At 34.5% G+C, this 22,115-nt stretch overlaps 1 protein-coding gene across 1 annotated transcript; it reads left to right on the forward strand.

The window, feature by feature from the left end:
- Positions 1 to 4,996: 4,996 nt before the first annotated feature.
- On the forward strand, positions 4,997 to 20,806 carry LOC136229328 (RNA cytidine acetyltransferase 1). Its single transcript, XM_066018041.1, has 26 exons — positions 4,997 to 5,325; positions 5,478 to 5,569; positions 5,804 to 5,975; positions 6,114 to 6,236; positions 8,818 to 8,991; positions 9,204 to 9,314; positions 9,388 to 9,521; positions 9,640 to 9,733; positions 10,292 to 10,390; positions 10,524 to 10,660; positions 10,822 to 10,919; positions 12,203 to 12,326; positions 12,422 to 12,509; positions 12,597 to 12,696; positions 12,780 to 12,832; positions 13,923 to 14,099; positions 14,184 to 14,221; positions 14,909 to 15,002; positions 17,165 to 17,344; positions 17,464 to 17,572; positions 17,659 to 17,728; positions 17,807 to 17,960; positions 19,218 to 19,346; positions 19,582 to 19,707; positions 20,074 to 20,139; positions 20,231 to 20,806. The coding sequence occupies exons 1-26, from the start codon at positions 5,221 to 5,223 to the stop codon at positions 20,477 to 20,479; spliced, it is 3,096 nt and encodes a 1,031-aa protein (XP_065874113.1). The 5' UTR covers positions 4,997 to 5,220; the 3' UTR covers positions 20,480 to 20,806.
- Positions 20,807 to 22,115: the final 1,309 nt, after the last annotated feature.

Genomic DNA, 22,115 nt, shown 5'->3' on the forward strand with positions numbered 1-22,115 from the left:
CCTTATGGCCCCCCACTCCCTAATCTTCTGAATTCAGCCTTTAAAGAGGATGGTGGAAGACTTTGACAATTTAGGAGTTGAAATGTGTAAAGGTGGGAAATGAATCATAGGCTTCAACATGTTCATCAACTTTGGATAATTTTCCGGGCCTGTTACACTTCGAATTTGGAGATGATGATTGTTAGTAATTTTTACATCTTTCTCTTAGCTTTCCAACGCATTTTGAATCGCCTCAATCCGAGTCCGTATGAGAGAGATAAGATGAAAATACGAAAATGTGTCAAATCTGTCCTAGTGTGAACAATTCGACCTGTAATCTGTCAGCTCCATCTCCACGAGATGCATGCTGAATGTTAAAACTCATTTTTTTGGTCCGTTTTACTTTCGAGTTGTCGTCTTAAGTCCCGACTTGGTTATTTGTGCCGAAAACCTTACGAAAGTGCCTGAAAAACACACGAAAGTGACTTAGATACAAAAAATGATGAAAATATAAGAAACTATCATTAAAATTTATTAAAATGATGCAAAATAACCAGTAATTAAATACGAAAAATGCTATAAATTACGACGATAACACTAACAGTAACGGTTAATCATAATTTTACCATCAATAATTAATCAGCCAATAATAAATAGTAAACATTTAATAACTAACGACTGAATCAAACTGACTCTAAATATATAAATGAAATAATTACCTTTAAAAAAATGTAATTTGAAAAATAAAGACTTTTCAAGTTGCTTTTTATTAAAGAAAAAATCATTCTTAATGATTTTCCTAGAATTTATAAATTTGTTGATGATTTTTATATAAAATTAATTAATGATTTTTATAAATATTTATACACATTTGTAAACTTTAATAGACATTAATCAATTTTATTATAATTGTTGAACCTGAATTATAACAAAAGATAGAGAACTCTTCAAAAAGAAGAAGCTAGAGAAAAGTCATAAACGTTCAAACGCAATATTACAGATAAATATTTAGGTGTCGAGGAAGATGTTAATCCGGGGCCGACACTAGGTCTAGGCCAGGAGTGCCCTGGCCTAGGGTCCAAGGTTGTAGAGACCTAATTTTTTTTATTAGGTGTGTATATATGTATAGAGTAAAAAACAATTTGTATTAAAGTTAATTAGTGTTCCAACGGTTAAACACACAATTCTCATTGAAAGGTTCTATGAATCCGAGATATCTCCATTCAACATGACCTGCAATAAAGAGGACGAGATACAAAAATGAATAATATGAATCCAACTCCTCGGGAAATTCGCTAATGATAACGTATCAGTGATGAAGTTCCAATCAAGACGATCATAAGCTTTTTCAAAATTCAATTTGAGTGCCACTAAGCCACGCTTCCCTTTCCTCATATGCATAGAGTGCACAACCTCTTGAGCAATAGAAATATTATCAACCATTTGCCTTCCTGGGATAAAACTGCCTTGATTAGGACCAATCATAACAGGTAAAAGATTACGGATCCTTGTAGCGATAATTTTGGTGACAATTTTATAAATGACATTACACAAGCTTATGGGACGCATCTGGGTGAAAGAACTCGAGCTGGACACCTTCGAGATTAAGACAATTTCCGTTCCATTAAAAACCCCATAGACAAACCGCAAGACACCACCCTTTACTGAATTCTAGTGCTTTTGATAAAATATAGCCGACAAACCATCTATACCTAGGGCCTTAGAGCCCCTATGCTAAAAATCGCCAATTGAACATCCTTTTCAAATATAGGTTCAAAAGCTGCCCAATACAAACCTTCCGGAGGCCTAGGAAAGGCTGTCGTAGTCACCACCCGCTGCCTAGGCCCATAATCACAACTAAAGAGCCTTTGATAGAAACCAACAACCAAATTTTTAATCTCATTAACATCATATACCCAATTCCCCTGTTCATTCTTGATTGCTTGCACACGATTCTTTTGTCTTCTAATAACAGTGGATAAGTGAAAGTACCTAGAGTTTCTGTCCCCTTGGGTAATCCACTCGCTTCTAGATTTTTGGAACAACAAGAGTTCCTCTTGACATATAACCTTGAATAATTCTCGCTGCAGTTCATTATGAAAACGACATAGATTGTCATCCGGCTGTGTTTCAAGTTGCTTTTGGATACTAGCAATACGTCTAAGTAAAGACCTTTTACGAGCAAGAATATTACCAAACACAGACTTATTCCATTTGGTTGCTTCCTCCTTGATAATATAATTAAAATTAATATACTATTTTTTTGATAGATTGTATTATATTATATTTTAATAATATAATTAAAATTAATATATTATATAATATTTTTAATTAGTAAAATAAATAAAAATGTGGCTTCGGGCCAGGCAGTAAACTTGAGCAAATCAGGGGTTTTCTTCAGTCTAAATGTGTCTGAACCTTTGCGATCACAGATCAAAGCATTATTGGGGGTGTGCACCCCTCTCGACACAGGCAGGTACCTGGGTTTACCATCTCTCATTGGGCGTTCCAAACGCAGGATTTTCTCTTTCCTGATTGACAGGCTTCGCAAGAAATTTGGTGCGTGGGGTCTCAAATTCCTGTCCCAGGCTGGGAAAGAGGTGCTTCTTAAGTCTGTGGCTCAAGCCTTGCCAACCTTTTGTATGAGTACGTTCCTTTTACCTTTATCTACCTGTGATGAGCTGCAAAAAATAATGAATTCTTTTTGGTGGGGTATGAAACCTGAGGGTAGAAGAAACATTCATTGGTTTGATTGGGGTAAATTGTGTAGATCTAAAGATTCAGGTGGGATGGGTTTTAAGGATCTACATGTGTTTAACCTAGCAATGTTAGGTAAATAGGGATGGAAATTACTAAAATTCCCAAATACTTTAGTGAGTCAAATGTTCAAAGCTAAATATTACCCTAGGGAGGACTTACTTATCTCCAAATTAGGCAATAATCCTAGTATGGTTTGGAGAAGCATATGGGAAGGCATTAGTATACTGAAAACAGGGGTTAGATGGAGAGTGGAGGATGGTAGATCAATCAGAGTGTGGGAGGATGAGTGGGTTCCTAATCTAGAGGGTTTTTTGCATAAATTCCTTTTTGGTCCCTGGAATGGAAAATCTGATGGTGGCGGACTTGCTCCTTGAAAATGGGAGAGGGTGGGATATGCAGAGACTAAACGGCTGCTTTAGCGAAGTGGAAGTGCAGGCCATTTGTGATATTATCTTGCCATACAATGCAGGGGAAGATAGGAGGATCTGGCATTGGTCAAGGGATGGACACTATAATGTTCACTCTGGCTACTTGTCAGGTATGGGGCTAGTAGAAGCTAGCAGAGTTCATGAAGGTTGGAAGAGGTTGTGGAAGTTGATGATCCCCCCTAAACTGAAACAGTTTATTTGGCGTCTGTGTTCAAAGTGCTTACCCACTAGAGCTCGGTTGGTCCAGAGAAGAGTCCCCATTTCAGCTGAATGCCCAGTATGTGTGGAGCAAGTAGAGACGGATAACCATTTATTTATTGATTGTTGTTTCGCAGGTGACATTTGGCGTGTAGCAGGCATTCCTGTGCCGAGAGTGGGTAACAGTTACCTTGACGAGTGGTTTCTCCAAGCCTTGAGCAACTCGAATTTGGAAGAAATTGTTAGAACCTGTTGTGCACTCAAAGCAATCTGGGACCACAGAAACAGAGTCCTGTGGCACATGAGATGGTGGCCGGCAGACACGGCTTGGCGAATCAGTTTAGAGGCTGTTCAGGACTGGAAGGCCTATCAACAGAAGGCGCCATCCTTGGGCAACCGACACTCGCAAGCAACACACATACAGACGGCAACCGCACAGCCACTCCCGCAAGCACAAGGCACACACATTAGAGGTAACCACTATTTGCCAATCCCTCAACATAAATGGTATACGCCTAGCCCGGGCTTTATCAAATGCAATATAGATGGGGCCATTTTCAAAGAATTAAATAGTAGTGGAATGGGAGCAGTGATTAGGGATGAAAATGGAGCTTTTCTCTTTTGTAGCAGCAGTCTTATCCCAAGCATTAAGGAACCACGTGTCATTGAAGCTCTTGCAATCCGTACGAGTTTGTTATGGATTGCTAATTTGGGCTATTCTTTTGTTATCTTTGAATCTGATGCTAAGGCTGTGGTTGATGCCATTCACTCTGACAAGCAGGACATTTCTGAATTTGGTATGATTGTGGAAGATTGTCGAATCCTGCTAAGATCCACCCCTTCTTTTAAATTAGTTTTTATTTCTCGCTTAGCGAACAGTGCGGCTCATTTGGTAGCTAGGCTTGCCTGTTCCAATGCTAGCGATTTTGTTTCTACTGTTGTGCCAGACTGGCTTGTGAACACTATTCATATGGATGCAAATCCATCATCTATTTAAGTTTCATTTTCAGGTTCAAAAAAAAAATAAAAATAAAAATAAAAATGTGACACTACAGTTCCATTATTACTATTTGATATTATATAAAAAATGACACAAACATTTAAGGAAAATAAATAATTCAAAGAATTCAAATTGAATATCATTGAAAAAAATTTAGCAGAGAATTAGAGATATTTTAGAAAAAAATTTAAGGGTTAATTCTTATACTTATATAATACAAATAAAATAATCTTTTTAGATAAATATTTAATAATATAATTAAAATTAAAATTATATTACAGTAAAACCTTCGTAAATTAATACTTGATAAATTAATAATTTTTTCTAGTCCCGATTTCGTTCAGTTCAAAAAAATGATCAAATTTAATAAATTAATAAGATAATAATTTTTTGTGATGAAACTCTTATCTTTTTTATTGAGAGCTTACCTATAAATCTAGAGTTCATTGGTTCGAATCATATTAGGGTGGAGTGAGATGGATTATGAATTTTCTTTTATTTTAATATAATAATAATTAATTGATTAAAAATAATTAATTTTATGGTTCAAACATTATTAATTTATAAAAGTTTGTAAAGACTATGCTTAGTTTTAACGAGCAAAACCAGTCCGGTTTCCGGTTCATAACTTGAAAAACCTGCCTGCCGCCCTAGTGGACATTCGAGTGTTGTTTATCCCATATTAACCGCCATCTTCGCAAAACCTCACATAAACCCTAAACACCACAGTAGCGGAGCCATCACAATTTTCAAAAATTTCAGAACAATATATAACAAATTAATCACTAAACCCGAATTTTAAGCTGCATTTCTTTACTCTAGGTGCTCAATTTTTTTTGAGAGAAAAAGAGGAAAATGAGAAAGAAGGTGGACGAGCGGATCAGAACTCTCATTGAAAATGGCGTCAAATTACGGCACCGTTCTATGTTCGTCATCATAGGCGACAAGTCCCGTGATCAGGCACGCAATTTACTTATTCCAAGCCGTCCAAGTTCCAACTAATGATGCTTGGAGTTACATTCTGTTTCAAAATTTTCTAGGGATGTGAAAGTATAAACTGGTTTACCCGGAAATTTTATTTGATTGATTTTGTAATGTTTTTTTTTTATCAGATTGTAAATCTTCATTACATGCTAAGTAAGTCCGTAGTCAAATCCAGGCCAACTGTCTTGTGGTGCTACAAGGACAAACTTGAACTTAGCAGGTTTGGCCTCTATCAGTAGAATTTCTTTTTTTTTTTGTTTTATTTTTTGATGTCTTGTGCTAGGCTAAAGTTCGTATTTTCTTTTAGCTGCTAGAAGTTCGTATTTTGTTTAGCTGCTAGAAATTTGTTTGTTTGTTTGTTTCTTTTAGCTGTTCATGATGTTGTGGTTGTAAATATTGAAATTTATTTCTAACCATAATGATAAAGGTGTTAATGGTGACTATGAATATGCAGTCACAAGAAGAAAAGAGCAAAGCAGGTGAAAAAGTTAATGCAGAGGGGCCTGTTGGATCCTGAAAAAGTTGATCCCCTTTCACTTTTTCTTGAGACTGGAGGATTAACGTATTGCTTGTACAAGGATTCTGAAAGAATACTTGGAAATACTTTCGGAATGTGCATTTTGCAGGTAACTCTTTCCTCATTTGATCCTTTGTTACCTTTTCTCCATGTCAATGGGTCAGCTTATTAAGCCTTTTGTCCTGGTTTCTTTGTGGTGCATGCGGTAATAATTTTGATTAATTTGCTCATGTATTCTTTTTGTTAGGATTTTGAGGCTTTAACCCCAAATCTCTTGGCCAGAACTATAGAGACGGTACAAGGAGGTGGACTTGTTATCTTGTTGCTACGTTCTCTTTCCTCACTAACCAGTCTTTGCACCATGGTCATGGTACAAATTCATTTCCCTGTTAACATGTAACTTTTAAGTGTGGTTTTTGTTGTCAGGAGGCTTTGAAAAGTTGCAATTTAATAACCTAACATATGATTTTTCTTTTCTGATTTTACATTTATAATTTCTTGCAAATTTGATGATAATAGTGCTGTGATAGTCATTGCAATTTCTCCAAAGAGTTAAGCTTTGTGGTGATACTGTCTATTCTTGTATATTTCTCTATGAAGCACTGATATGGGTATGCGTACTGGTACGGAAAAAGTCATTTCTAAAAAAATATGAGATACGGGTACGGCGGCGATACAGCAAATTTTATATATAATATATATATATATATCGTTCGTAATGAAAAATTTAAAAGATACATAAATATATAAACCACAAATAACACTCATAAGTCATTATAAAACCACAAAAAACATCTATAATATTAACCAATAAGTCATATAATTCTTATATTTTTAAAGTTTTTTAATTTGTTAATGGGTGGCGGGTTGATATTACTTTATCAATTTGTTATATAATCCTTATATTTTTAAAGTTTTTTTTTTAAAAAACCCCTACAATTTAACTAATTAATTATGAAAAGTATCCCCGCATTAAAAAAAGAAAAAGAAAAAAAGGGATACTTCCTAGCCGTATCCTGTATGTATCACGCCGTATTCCCGTCCTCGGAATATCGGATACGCGTACGTTGACCTCTTAGAAGTATCGGTGCTTCATAGATATTTCTATTACATTGGGTTTTAAAACATATGCATCTTTCTAGGATTTCCTAAGGGATAGATCTTGGGATCTTGCTGATATGCACCTATTATTGCTAATGATCAGTTATATGTATAAGGAACACGTAAATAAATGAAAGTGGTTTTATTTTTGGTTAAGAGTCATTGTTCGAGAAGTCCATGAAGTATTTTATAGTCCTCTCAAGTGTCAATTACTCAAAATTGTTGATGGTCTGGTTACTTTATGCAACTATGCATTGGTGGGGCTCTAAAGCTGTTATCTATGGATGCCCAATGAATTGGATTCTTGTTTGCTGAAGTCAAATTATGAAGCTATGTGAATTTGGTGATTGAAATACCTTTTACAACTGAACTTATATCCACACTGTTCAATACATCTAAATGGTAAATTATGAGTGCATTCATTTTTGCATACTGAGATTAATTATTACATAAAAAAGGGTCCAAAATACAATCGATAAATATGGTTTAAGTATTTGAAATTTTTATGTTAGCACTTAGCATCACAGATATTATTTGCAAACATACAGTCTGCACATCCAGCTTGTATTTTTGATTGTAAAATGATGGTTTTGAAGGTGGCAAAACTCAAGTTTTTCATATGACCAGTTTGAGCATATATGTGGCAATGCTTGTATCTATTATTGTTTTAGTTCTATTTTCTCCATATTCTTTACCATAAATCTCTATGAAATGTTGTATATCACTTTTATATTGCAAATAGAATTTGAGCAATAAAACCAAAGCAGCCATGTTGGAAAAGGGAATTTCAACGAATTAGCATTTGAATGGAACCTAGGAAGCACCGGCACGGGTACTCGTACGTGTGCTGGTGCAGCAAATGACATTTTTAAAAAATGTGAGAGATGAGTATGGCAGGGACACCCCAAATTTATATGTATATATATATCTATTTTAAATAACAATCATAAATCATTATAAATCATAAATAACATCCATAATAAGTCATTAATTTATCAAAAAGGAACATTTAATACTTCAAAGTATTTAAACTACCAAAAATGGGGCTGTTGTTGCTATATGCTTTTCTTCAGATTTTGATTTCTTTTTTAATTAGGGTTTTGATTTTATTTTTTTATATATCAACCCCTTTTTTTTGTAGAAATATAAAAAACCCCTATATGTCCCCGAAGTGTCTCCATATTAAAAAAAGAAAAAAAAGAGGGTACTGATAGAGATCCTGCTACTAATAGGGGCCTTTTGAAGGACCCAACCCATGAGCCAAGACAACTAAGAGTATATTCTCGCAGAAAGAAGAATGTTGAAGGGTAATTGAGGAATGTTATTCTTAGTCAGTTACACCTAGGGATTTGGGGAATGAGGTGGCAGAGTTAGTTATGCGTTTTGTTATTCCTTTGTGGGTATTTAGCTGGGGTTTTGGGAAGTGAGAAGATAGGCTGTTTTTGGATTATCTTTCTGCATTGTTTGCATGGCTCTACTATATTGTAGAGAGGGAATTCCATTCCTGTGGAGGCTTAGCCTATCTTGTAATTTTCCTTTCCCTTTTCGGATTAGTAAACACTTCTTCTCATTTCTTCTACAATCTGATCTGTTATCCTCTGTTATTGTTCTTAATTGTTGGTTTTCTATCATTTGGTTCCGACTGCTGGATTTTTCCCCGCCACATGGAAACTCGTTCATTCTTAACAATGATGTAGCCTTTACTAGTTTTCAAGTGACCATGTAAAATTATGGCTGGGATCACTGTGACCATGCATGTCAATATGGTGTATGAGATTATCTCTTCATCAGACTTCTATATTTTATCATACCAGAGGACTAAAGACTTATTGGGGGCTTCCTTATTTCAGGATGTTCATGAGAGATTTCGTACTGAATCCCATCTTGAGGCTGCTGGGCGCTTTAATGAGCGGTTCTTATTATCACTTGCTTCATGCAAAGCATGTGTGGCTATGGACGATGAGCTGAATATTCTACCCATCTCATCTCATATAAGGTCTATTGTCCCAGCTCCAGTTAAAGAGGTAATGGTTTCTTTTGACTTTATTGGTGTGGATATGTTTCAAAATGTTCTAAATGGTGTATTGTTATCAATAAGTGCAAATATGGTGTATGGGTAATGTCATGGCAAAAACTTTCAAATAAGGCTTTTGTCTGCCATAACCATTGTAGTGGCAGTCATTTTGTTTTTATAAGTAACTGTTCCATTAGCATAAAGTTTTTTTTTTTTTTTTAGGACTTTGAAGGTCTTTCAGAAGCAGAACGAGACCTGAAGAATTTGAAAGAACAACTAAATGATGACTTTCCTGTTGGTCCTTTGATAAAGAAGTGTTGTACATTAGATCAGGTATTGAATTCTTTGGAAAACTCGACATTTTTAGACTTCAATATCACTTACAAATGATTTTATCTCTAAATAGGGAAAAGCAGTTATTAAGTTTCTTGATGCAATTTTGGACAAGACACTACGTAGCACAATTGCACTACTTGCTGCCCGTGGTCGTGGGAAATCAGCTGCCCTTGGTTTAGCAGTTGCTGGAGCTATTGCAGCAGGGTAATATGATATACCAAATTTAGGCTTCTGCTAAGTATAAGTATTTGAGTGTGTACAACTGTCTGGTAATTTTTTATGTTGACTTGTGTTATTCTAACGAGCAATTTTGTCTTTCTAGGTATTCAAATGTATTTGTGACTGCACCTAGCCCTGAAAACTTAAAAACTTTGTTTGAGTTCATCTGTAAAGGATTTGATGCACTTGAATTTAAGGTATTTACGCCTTTACTTTTTCTGATGGAATGATGTCTTCTCATAATAATAAGCTGCCAGTTATATAATCTGATTTTTTTATTTTTATGTTTTGTTTTGTTTTCTATTTGTAATTATGAATTTATGAGAATGAGGTATGAGTAAATATATGCTCTTCTCAGTTATGAAATATGAATTGTTAATTCGCAACGGTATGGGAAAACATGTCAGCTGTCTGCTGTCCATATTGCAATTATTCTTGAAATTACACAAAAGTTGTTATGAAGAAAATATGCAGCCTGTATTGCAGTATGCTGAACTCTTACTACAGTTAACTTGAACTTTCAGTAGATATGCGGTGGTTTCTTCATGACTTATTCTTTACCTTTTCTATTCTGTAAAAACTATATGTTGTTTCAGGTTGTAACTGTGATGGTCAATGGATCTTTCTAATTTATATATATGTAAATGTTTTCCGATAATCATTCTTATCTGTAACGCTTCTTTTTAAACTTTGTCTGATGTAAGAGTTCTGATCACATAGTATCATAAGCTTATGCCTGCAGCCTTTGCTTGCAGGAACATATCGATTATGATATTGTGAGAAGTGTAAATCCAGAGTTCAAGAAAGCGATTGTGCGGATAAATATCTACAAACAGCATAGACAGACAATTCAGGTTAGGAGGTGTAGATAATAGATGAAAGATGACAGATTCATGCAAATTGCTGTATTTATTTTTTTCAATCTTTTACTGGCTCATGATTGTTATTTGCTATGCTTATCATATCTTTTCTTATGCTTCTTTGCAGTATATACAGCCACATGAACATGAAAAGCTCTCCCAGGTGGAACTTCTGATTGTTGATGAAGCTGCTGCCATTCCATTGCCAATTGTGAAGTCCCTGTTGGGCCCATACTTGGTCTTCCTTTCATCTACCGTGAATGGGTATATTATTTTCAAACAATTTTTCAATAAAAGCGTAGGTTCTAATAACTTGTTTCTAATATTTTCCAAAGGCATGTTTTAGTCACTACTTAAATTCTGGGAGTTTTGTTAAATTAAATATCTTATGCACTTGGCTTTTATGTTGGTTTTCTCATTTATAGCTACGAGGGTACTGGCCGATCTTTATCACTGAAACTTCTGCAACAACTGGAAGAACAAAGCCAAATGGCCTCCAAGAATGTTGAGGGCTCTCTTTCTGGTATATCTAACTGAGATTGACATTGCTCTGATAGTTATGGGAATGAATAGTATGTTACAAACTTTTGGTTGTTGCTGTCAAATATCTTGTGTTGTTATAACACCAACTTGAATGTTATTGTACACGTGTGAAACTTCTTGGTTAAATCTAGAAAAATCCTAAATTGCTTCAAAAAGACTACACCGACAAATCTCCACAAATAACTTCATATTCACTCCCTAAATTGCTTCAAAATTACTATGAAATTGTTACATTAGCATATTCTCTATTTTTTCTATTTTATTTTATACAACCTTCCCCATTAATCTATTTTGTGGGGTAATGTTTTATCTAATATATTAATTATTTGATGTATATTTTTTAGTCCAATCATTTCATTCTGATACCCCCAACATATTTTGAGAAGTGCATTTCTACTCTTAACGCAGTAGAGGTGCAATTTTACCATCATTGTTTTTTTCCTAGCTCAAAAGTTATCTATATGCCCCAACTTTTGCCAGAACCATTAGACTTATGTACATTGGGCAACTGTTTGCACGATTCTATTTGTGTAGTCCCTATCGGGATAGGGAACTTGTAAAACATTTTATGGTTATTAGAATCTTACGATTCACGATTCATATCCTTTTCGAGTCGAATCTATAGGGCGAATCTAAATTATCACAGAATCTTACGATTCACGATTGGAATCGTACGATTCAAGTTGATTCAGCTCTATTTCGAGCCGGATCTATAGTGCGAATCTAAATTATCACAGATTTCATATTGTTATTTAGGAACACTATAACTCTAATTAAGGGAGATACATTAATGGAAAAAAAACCAATAAGAAATTTAAAGAATAAGAAATAAATAAGATTATTATAATTAATTAATAAATCAAAACATATTAACATGATTTTCCAATTTCAATACGCAAGTCCCATCCCATCCCATTTAGAAAACGTCTTTACTTTGTCGTGGTGCAACAACAGTTGATCAGAACCAAATTATCTTCATCGTCGTTCATCAAAAACTTCAACAGCAGTAACTACTAAACTCACTCTAGACTAATAATTGATAATATTTTATAACATCAACATGGTAAATATTTTATTTTTACAATATTATGAATTTGAACCAAATCTTACAATTCGATTCGATTCACGAGTCCCGGTTCACAAAATGAGGATTTCGATTCACGAGTTGAATCTTGATTTGACAACTATGGGTATACGGTTTAGGTTCTTTTATCTTCTGAGCTTTCATGGATGTTTGGATAATTTGGTTTGGAATTTTTATAGGTCGTCTTTTCAAAAAGATTGAGCTCAGTGAGTCTATCAGATATTCTTCTGGTGATCCAATTGAATCCTGGCTTAATGGTTTACTTTGCTTGGATGTTGCAAATTTCATACCTAACATCAGCAGGTTGGTACTTACTCATCAAGGGAACGCCTCCACTTCATAATAACCTTTCTATGATCATCTCTATTTTTAATTTTATGCCTTCTTTTGGAAACTAGATTGCCCCCACCTGGTGAGTGTGATCTGTATTATGTTAATAGGGATACACTTTTCTCTTATCACAAAGACAGCGAGTTGTTTTTGCAGGTAAAATTACTGTAACAGCATTTTACTGGTTCCCCCCCATGTGCTTGTACAAAATGATTAATCAATTCTCATTAACAATGTTTTCAGCGAATGATGGCATTATATGTTTCGTCTCACTATAAAAATTCTCCTAATGATTTGCAACTCATGGCTGATGCTCCAGCCCACCATTTATTTGTATTACTTGGTATGTAGTTTCTCTTTCAGATGATTTTCTTTAGTTCTTGAATATGGAGAAAAAATAATCATTTGTTAATCTTGTATGTGTAGGCCCTGTTGATGAGTCAAAAAATCAACTTCCTGACATTTTATGTGTCATTCAGGTAAAGTAGTTGAAACATGGTTGCATATTATTAGCTATTATGATCCTGTCAAAATGTATATGAGTTCATGTATTTGATTTTCTACATGATATTTGTCTTGTGATTGTCAATTTAAAATTTTATTTTGTGCTTATCCTTCCCGCATTCTACATCAATTCGATTTGGTGCAATTTATGTTATATTTGACTAATTATTTTTATATCATGTTTGACTAGTTATTGTTTTTATTGTGTTTTAGTACCTACTATTCGTGTTTGCTGAATCTTGGATTATGAAAATTGAAAAAGAAAAATGTGACATCTATTAACAGTTTATTAATTCAAGCAAAGGATTGTTACTAGTTTTAGCAGTAAATTTCCCTGATCAAAGATGCTAATCTCGTTCTTGTGTTCTCAAAGATTGTTTTTTTTTTTTTTTCCATCTAGACCTTCTCACTAATCCAAGATTCTACTTCAGCCTTTCTTTGTGCTCCTCTCAACTCATTGCTCTCATTCCTAACAACTTTTGAGTAAATAAATTAATAAGTGAACATTCTTTGTTATATTTATGTTCATGCATTTAGATCAGGAGAGACTTTATATATGTATATATATATAAAGAATTGATTGCAATTTTATCGAAGTCATGAATTTGACATACTTATTTGCACTAACGGCAAGCTAGAAACCATCTCAGTGTACCTTTAATGAGTATTTGCAATCGAATTTAGTTGTTTACCTTAGTGGATTAAGGTATAAATGATTAGATGAGCAAGTCATACACCTTGTAATTTTATCATATTCAATATGCTCTTATCATTTATCTTCTTGAAGTGTGGATATTATAAATTTCTTATATCTAGCTGCATCACTAATTAATAGCCAGTGCCTATTTTTCCTTGATCCTAAAAAGTTTGGAAAGTGCCTTTTTTTTCATAACTTGGATCTGAAAATGCAACTAATTGGAAAAATGTGCCAAAATTTTCATAGTTGGATGAAATTGCATATATATGAAAAGGTTTGAATCACTGAACAATTTTTATAATCCTAGGAAGAATAACTTCTACATGTGCTGGTATTAGATTCATTACAAGGTCAATTTTCTTCAACAGGTTTCTCTTGAAGGCCAGATATCTCGTAAATCTGCAATGAAAAGTCTAAGTGATGGCCATCAACCGTCTGGGGATCAGATACCTTGGAAATTCTGTCAGCAATTCCTAGATACAGTTTTTCCTAGCCTTTCAGGTGCTCGTATTGTACGAATTGCCACCCATCCAAGTGCCATGAGGGTAGTTCTCCATTCAATATATTTGATACTAATTCTTTCTCGAATCTTGTAAATGATTGTAATACTTTCTGTCGGATTAGTGCAGCTTGGATATGGATCTGCTGCAGTGGAGCTCTTAACAAGGTATGCATGTAGCTTCCTTCTAATCTTGTATACTAAACAAGATTTGACCATCCACCTTGTTGAGCTGGTAAAAGCTTACAAGAATACGAGTGGTTTGCACATAGTAAGGCATTAGAGGAAATGACGAAGTGTGAACTGAATTCAACAATGAGTATTTGCAAAATTATTTTTCTTTGTTTCTTCTGTGACACAAGGAGTTCCCTTTAAAGCTTTTGCTGTCAAAGCTACACATGTTCTACTGCGCATATTCATACAATTAAATGTCAAAGTGATGCTTGACTTGCAAAAGTCAAGTAGTATTAGTTTGTACTTGTTGCTTGAAGACTGCTCCTGCTAAGGCACATGAACTGGTGATAATACAGGGAGGAATAATTGAATCTGGAGTCTGGACCATCACTTGTATGGAAGATGTAATTTCTTAGTAACTTCAAATATTCAAGGAAGTTTGTGGGATTTATTTTAGTTGTTTATATTGGTTTGTCTTATCTTTTTTATAGGTTTTCGTTCTTTGAGTTTGGTTTTTGCTTCAGTTCTATATTTGGATGGGGATGTCTTTCCACTTTATGTGTTTTTACTGCTATTGTTGAAATGAAGCTTGTGTTTTTTAGCCTCCCTCTACTTATATATTCAGGTTATTACGGTAATTAGGTTGGTGTAAAGATGTATTTATGATTCAACTTTCTGTAGGTACTATGAGGGACAGTTGACTCCTATTTCTGAAGTAGAGTTTGAAAATGATGTGGAGACTCCTCCTGTTAGAGTTGCAGAGGCTGCACAGAAGGTTCGTTCTCAGAAATAAGCTGGGGTTTTCAGTCACATTTTCAATAAAATCGGATTGATCTTTGTTTCAAATTCTATCAGAGTTGAAGTTCTACTTCTTTAAGAATAAATTCCAAATAAGCATGATAGTATAAAAACCAGCTAATTCTGACTCAAAAAAACACTTAGGTCCATGTGTTTTCAAATATGCTTTTTTAGACTTTTGAACCATAATTCTGTCGAATAAGATGTATACTATGAATGAAATAAGGAAATACCCCTAAACCACTATATTAGCTCTAATTGCTCTCTCTCCCCCTCTATTAAACTTCCCATTTCTATGTCCCTATAATTTCTCTCTGCCTTCTGCCCTCACATACACTTGCATACATAAAAGAAATCCTCTTCCTTAAGCTCCCACATAGAGATTTCACTGGGCCTCTATATCTTTCACTTTTTCTCATATAAATACAATGCAATCTGTTTACAACAACAACAACAACAACAAAGCCTTAGTCCCGAAATGATTCGGGGTCGGCTAACATGAACCATATATTTTGGTTCATGTCATAAGATGTGGCTAAGTTTTACGCTGGCCGCCACAAACCTACCGCAACCCTCCTCCTTTGTCCGGGCTTGGAACCGGCTGTAAATGCCACCAAGTGACCCTCACAGGCGGAGTTCCTTTTTTTAAGGAGTTTCTTGTTCTTCTTTCGATGTCAAACTTTCATATACAAAAGATAGTTGTCACACACCTTCAAACAAAACTTTTTCATGTAATTCTTTTTTTGCTCCACAATAGCCTTCAAGCTCCCAATTCTTGTTTCTGGCCTTATGGTTGAACATAAATATAGGTGGAGCTGATTTCATTATTATCATCTCTGAGAGAACTCATCTTAATTGTTTTTGAGCATTCTACTAGAATTTCTTTCTCCATATCATGATATCCTGTCTGTCTACGAAGAGCATGAAAATCTTACTGAAGACTTTAAAACTGTCATTCATGCTTTTTAGGATAGCTTTCATGATTGTGGATAGGTCTTTAAAAGTTCTTAAAGTAAAGGTGTATAGGATTCATAATATTGTCTTGACATAATATTTGTACCACATAGGCTTAAATTTTGTTATTTGACCCTTGACCTATTATTTGGTCACATTTGGCCCCCGATCTATCCCAAATTGGTGAATTTTCATCCAATTTGGATTCAAATTTAACCGAATCATTATCTCATTGATAAGTAACGATATTTTGACACTTGAACTTAATAGATTTTAGTTTAGGATTTGTTTTTTGTTTTTTAATCTAATTAATTATTTCCACATAATGTGGAAAAAATACTTTAAGAAATATCACGTTTCAAGTTTAAGTGTCAAAATATCGTTATTTATCAATGAGATAACGATTCTGTTAAGTATTCATACAAATTGGGTGAAATTTCACCAAATGGGATAGTTCAAGGGCCAAATGTGACCAAATAATAGGTCAGGGGCCAAATGACACAATTTTGGATAGGTCAGGGGCCAAATAATGTTTTAAGCCTATCTACTACTATCATAATTGACTGTTTCCTCTTTAGTTGCGAGAGATGTGGATATAGTATTTGTATGGTGATTTCATACACATTTTCTTGAATTTGTTATATGCTATTTTGGCAATATTAATATCAGCCAAAAATGGACATTTCATCAAAATATTTGCTCTTTTTATTTCTATGGATTTTTTTTTTTTTTTTCTTGATGGAGATAAGTTAAACTAATCGTGAAATAAGTTTGCAGTCCATGTGTGTCCTATACCTCTTTCACTGGAGTGAAAGCTAAAATCCCTTTCTGTTAAAAATGACACAGAAATAAATAAGGGGAATCTTCTGAGTTCAACACAGTATTTTAAGACTTCTTATCCCTTTATTTGATGGTATCCAAACAATTGACTGACAGAAGGCTTCAAGTGTTTTATATACTTGTCAGCCAAAAGTGTTTTTTCATGTCAAACCTCAAAGATAGCAGCTTTTGCAGTTATACATAACCACTAAGTATCATGAAAGCTATCTGAATTAGGATGATGACTGAACTCACGAGTAATAAAAGAATCTTCTTTGTGCTATTATAATATTTCAGTTCTTGTCCTACATCATCCTTAATTTCAACCACATGGATTCATATTCATTTGTCATTCTACAATCACAGGTTTCATTGCTAGAAGAAAATATAAAACCAAGGGCAAATCTTCCTCATTTGCTGGTAAATCTTGGTGAACGACGACCTGAAAAGCTTCACTACCTTGGTGTATCCTTTGGGCTTACTCTGGATCTTTTTCGTTTTTGGAGGAAACTTAAATTTGCACCATTTTACATTGGCCAAATTCCAGTTAAGACGCAACTTTCTGCTGTATCATCTTATTCATTTCTCTGTTGCACATGATTTTCAAATACAATTTGAGCTAGTTAAATAGTCACAAACTTAAGGTTTTTTCCTCCTTTAAATAGAATGCTGTAACTGGTGAACACACATGCATGGTCCTAAAACCATTAAACAATGATGATATCGAAGTCAGTGGAACTGATGAGTGGGGCTTTTTTAGCCCATTCTATCAAGGTTAGTACTATTTTAGAATAAATGTTTTGCTTTATCTTCGCCTCAACCTTCTTTATCTAATGGACTGATTTCTCCGGTTTCCTCAGAATTTAGGATAAAATTCGCTAGGTATCTGGAATCTAGTTTCCGAACGATGGAGTATAAGCTTGCTATGAGGTTAGAATGTAAACATTTGCTTTACCTTCCAGTATGATTTTACTTGATTTCTTCTCATTGCTGTCTTTGGAATTTTAGTGTGCTGGATCCCAAGATAAATTATGTTGACACAGAGGCAGGAGCTAAATTATCAGTACCAGAAGGATTTTGGAGGTCAATGAGCTTTGACATATCACCACATGATATAGGACGGCTGAAAGCATATACTGAAAATCTTGCTGATTATCATTCCGTAAGATCTTGATATAGTTCCTTTTTCAATTTGTTGTTGAAGCAGATAGTGCCCTTAAGCTTTACTGAAAATGCGTCAACTCCATGAACTTTCAAATTTTTTGGGTTTTCCATTGAGCATGACTTCTTGGCGAATTCTCTGACAAAATGCAACTATGGTCATTCAACTTTGGCTATTGTTTCACCACGGTCATTAAACTTTAATTTTTGCTATAAAATAACTGAACATTGATTTTGTCTTATGAAACTCTGGTCAAATCTATGCCAAAAGAATGACGTGACATTGCTTTGACTATGGACTCCACTCAAATATATTAGATTCTGAACTGCTCCATGTCAACTCCACTAATTTCATGTCAGCAACAAAACACCCAATTGCAATCTATAGAAAACAGCGAACCTGAAGTTTTGCGTTGGGTATGTTACTAATGTGGTATTAGTGAAACTAACATAGCGTCTAGTAGACTCTGGTGCGGCTTGGGTCCATGGCCAAATCGTGCTACGTTAGTTTCCTTGAATAGATTTGATCTGAAATTCATACCATACTTTAGTGGGACAAAAATCAATATTTAGTTTATGGCACTAGGTGAAGTTTAGTGACCATAATGAAACAATAGGCAAAGTTGAGTAACAGTCATTGCATTTTATCTGGATTGCACTTGTGATATTAGTAACAATGGTTATCTTTCATTATATGGTTTATATTTCTCCTGGGTGCAATATTTTCAGACTATTTTTTAATGAAGAAGTAGCTCATGTTGTACTGTAGTAGATTAAGATGGCACGGATTTTTTCATTTTTTCATTTTCTCATTTGACGAATATTCCTTTTATATTGTGAAACGCACTGGCTTCAAGCTCTATCACTAAATATTCGATTGCAATCATTCATATAGGGCATTTGGGACAACAGTATAATATGCGACTATGCATTTGGGAGAAATATGACTAATACTTCATGTCATTGCATTCCATAATGGGGAATATTTTAAAGATATATTTCCTGTTTTTCGCACTCTTTTGTCATCATTGATTAAGCTGAAAATGAGTTGTCGATCTACTTCCGTTGAACTATTCACACCCCCAATTCTCTCTCCATCTCACTGGCATAAATATATCTTGCCCAAAAGATTAAAGGCCTTCTACTGGCAGTATAATATAATCATAAAGTCAAATTAGTGTTCAATTTTTTCTAGAACTTCATCACTTTGTTGCTGTAAGTTTTGTGAATATGGTTTTCTTTCTACTCTTTCTTTCAGATATTGGACCTTGTTTCGATCCTTGCTCGTGCATATTTTCGGGGGAGGCTTCCTATTACAATGTCATATGTTCAGGCTTCTGTTTTGCTTTGCATTGGATTGCAGCATCAGAACGTTTCTTATCTTGAGGTTTGATTAACAACTAGTTCTATAATTTGCATGAAATTGCACACGCTACGCTACACATGAAATCATGAGCGAATATGGAGTTTTTAGACTTCAGTGGGAATCTAATATTCTGTGGTTGGAGAAACTGGAGAGACTTCATAATTTATATCTTTGGTTTGAGGCAATCTTTCCTTGTAGTTTTTATTTTGTGCTTTAAAATTGGAGATTTGAATTTCGTGTTAAATTGTTATTACAGGAACAAATGAAGTTAGAAAGGACACAGATTTTATCTCTTTTTATAAAGGCTATGAAGAAGTTCTATAAGTATCTTCGCCTTATTGCATCCGATGAGATTCAATCAGCAGTGCCCCGATTAAAAGAGGTAAGCTCAGATAACCGTACTTCATATTTCGAAAGGAGGCATTCTAGGAAATACATGAATATATTTAGGTTTTGTCTGTCTTTAACAAGGCGATTTCCCCGATTAGCCGCTTTAGTAACTGAAGCAAAAGCTTGACTGAACCATGTTCCATTGGTATCATTATTATGTATTATCATATTCGTTAGTTAGATGCTTGTGAACAGATTTAGTCAAGAATACTACTTGAGCATGTAGATACAGATCGGGAATCATGATCCTGCAAGATTATTATTTCCACATTGCAGTCATTCTACATTGTTCTGGATAAAAATCATGTTCTGCTTTTTTTTCCCGACACAAATCTTGCTTTGACAACATGACTTTCAGATAACGCTGGAGCCTCACAAAATATCTGTGGAGGAGGATCTTAATGAAGGAGCAAAGCAAGTTGAGGTGTGATTGATCTCTCTTTAGCTTTGTTTTGCATTTTCTTTCTCCTAGGTCCTTTTTTCTGACATCTCTGAGAATGCTGAATTAACTGTAGGAGGGAATGAGGGCGAAGATGGATGGTATGCTGGATCCCGAACTACTTCAACAGTATGCCATTGTTGACAAAGAAGGTGAAATTGACAAAGCATTGAAAAATGGAGGAAATATAACTGCAGGTAGTGTTATTAGTGTGAAATCCAGTAGAAGTAAGGCCGAAAAACATGAAAGGAAGGAAAGCCACAAGAGTGGGAAAAAGCGAAAAGGAGAGTCAGGCTCAAAATCATATAAAAAGAGTAAAGCTTAGTTATGAAGCATGTCATTTTGATGATCATGAGACTGCTAAATCATTTTTGAAGGCCTGATCCTGATCCAGGTAAATGCCTGCTCTAGCAATGGGTGGAATTCAGTGATACTCATATAATCATTCATTTGCAAGCAATTTTGGCCATTTTGTATCTTCTTGTTAGTGCAAATAATGGCGATTGTCAAGGTTTTGTTTCGATTTTTATACAATCTTTAAATCTGAATATTGCTTGAATTTTGTTGTAGAGTGAATTAGAGAATCCAATTCGGAAATGTTGCTGATTTTTATGCGTTAAATATGTTAGGGATTATTTCGGTTTAAAATTTATTTCTAATCCCTTTTAGTTTGATCTTTGTCTGTTAACCATTGATTGAATAAAATCTTTTGATCCGTTTAAGGATATAAACATACCCGGACTGTCTCTTCTAGAGACGGCTGAAGAATCCACAAGGTAGTAAGATCTCCGTAGTCAGGTGCACGAATAGCTATTGAGCTAGAACCGGTGCTAGCCGAAGAACGAACGAAGAACGGGAGAGATTGTGATATTTTCCAAATCCAAATCCCACTTTTCAAGTGGAATACAAGCTTTTGGCCGAAAATCCTTTTTCTGGATTAGTGGTGGCCGAATATGTGTAGGTTCATTAGGGTTTTAGTGTTTTAATTTATATATATAGTGTATTCCTAAACCTAATTGGTTTAGGGTTAATTGGTTAATTACAAAACTAATTCAATCCTAATCTAATTACATAAATAAATACCAATAATATTTATTCTATGCAATTAATTATGATTAGATTAAATTTAATTACCCCAATTAAACAAACAACACTAATTAATAAATTAACGTATTAGTTTAATTAATTATTCACCGAACGTAATTTCATTAATTTACAAATTAATTAATTACATCCCGTAAACTAATTAATCAATTAAATACTCAACACTTAAGACCATTAATCAATTACCTTGATACAAAGTATCAATTAATCAATTAATTAACCACCAATTAATTACCTTGATATTTTACTATCAATTAATTAATTTCATCTCTCCAATGTACCGTTCTATAAGTTCTAATTCAGATGTTCGATGTGCACGATCCTATGGGACTGTCCTTAGCTAGCAGTGAGCTCACGGCCCACAGACAATAAGTGGGTTCTAGCAAACCATTACTGTCCCTAACCAAGACAGAGTTTCAGCAGTCTAAAGATGCAGAGACCCTGTAGTTATCTCTTAACTTTTGTCATTTGATATCGATATTATAAACTAGAGGCATGACGGCTGTCATCCTCTCTGATGTTTATGATATTTCTTGATCTTAAGTAGATTGATGAAACAGATAAGTAAACTACTTATCAGGGTGTGGCCATACACTTATCAATCTCACTTATCAAGTGACCTGTGATATCATCTCACTATTACATGAGTGGTAATTCCATCACTTCAATATCAATACCAACGTGTTCACCTGTTCACCCAATCATACCCGTATTTAGCATCCTGTTACAGACCCGTTAGGCGTATGTCAAAGTGAACCGGATCCAACATTGATATTATAATGAAATCTGGTCTGAAGACAGTTAGAGACCTACTTAAGAAAACTAATAACACAACCACCATGTAGTTTTCTCGAGCG

Source organism: Euphorbia lathyris, chromosome 5 (assembly GCF_963576675.1).
Source record: "Euphorbia lathyris chromosome 5, ddEupLath1.1, whole genome shotgun sequence".
Lineage (NCBI taxonomy): Eukaryota > Viridiplantae > Streptophyta > Magnoliopsida > Malpighiales > Euphorbiaceae > Euphorbia > Euphorbia lathyris.

What these genes read in the sequence shown, in the direction of transcription:
- LOC136229328 (XM_066018041.1), top strand. Translation starts at nt 5,221, where the DNA reads ATGAGAAAGAAGGTGGACGAGCGGATCAGAACTCTCATTGAAAATGGC. An exon ending in CCATTTATTTGTATTACTTG is followed by an intron (nt 12,697 to 12,779) that starts GTATGTAGTTTC and finishes TTGTATGTGTAG; the next exon opens with GCCCTGTTGATGAGTCAAAA. An exon ending in GCAGTGGAGCTCTTAACAAG is followed by an intron (nt 14,222 to 14,908) that starts GTATGCATGTAG and finishes AACTTTCTGTAG; the next exon opens with GTACTATGAGGGACAGTTGA.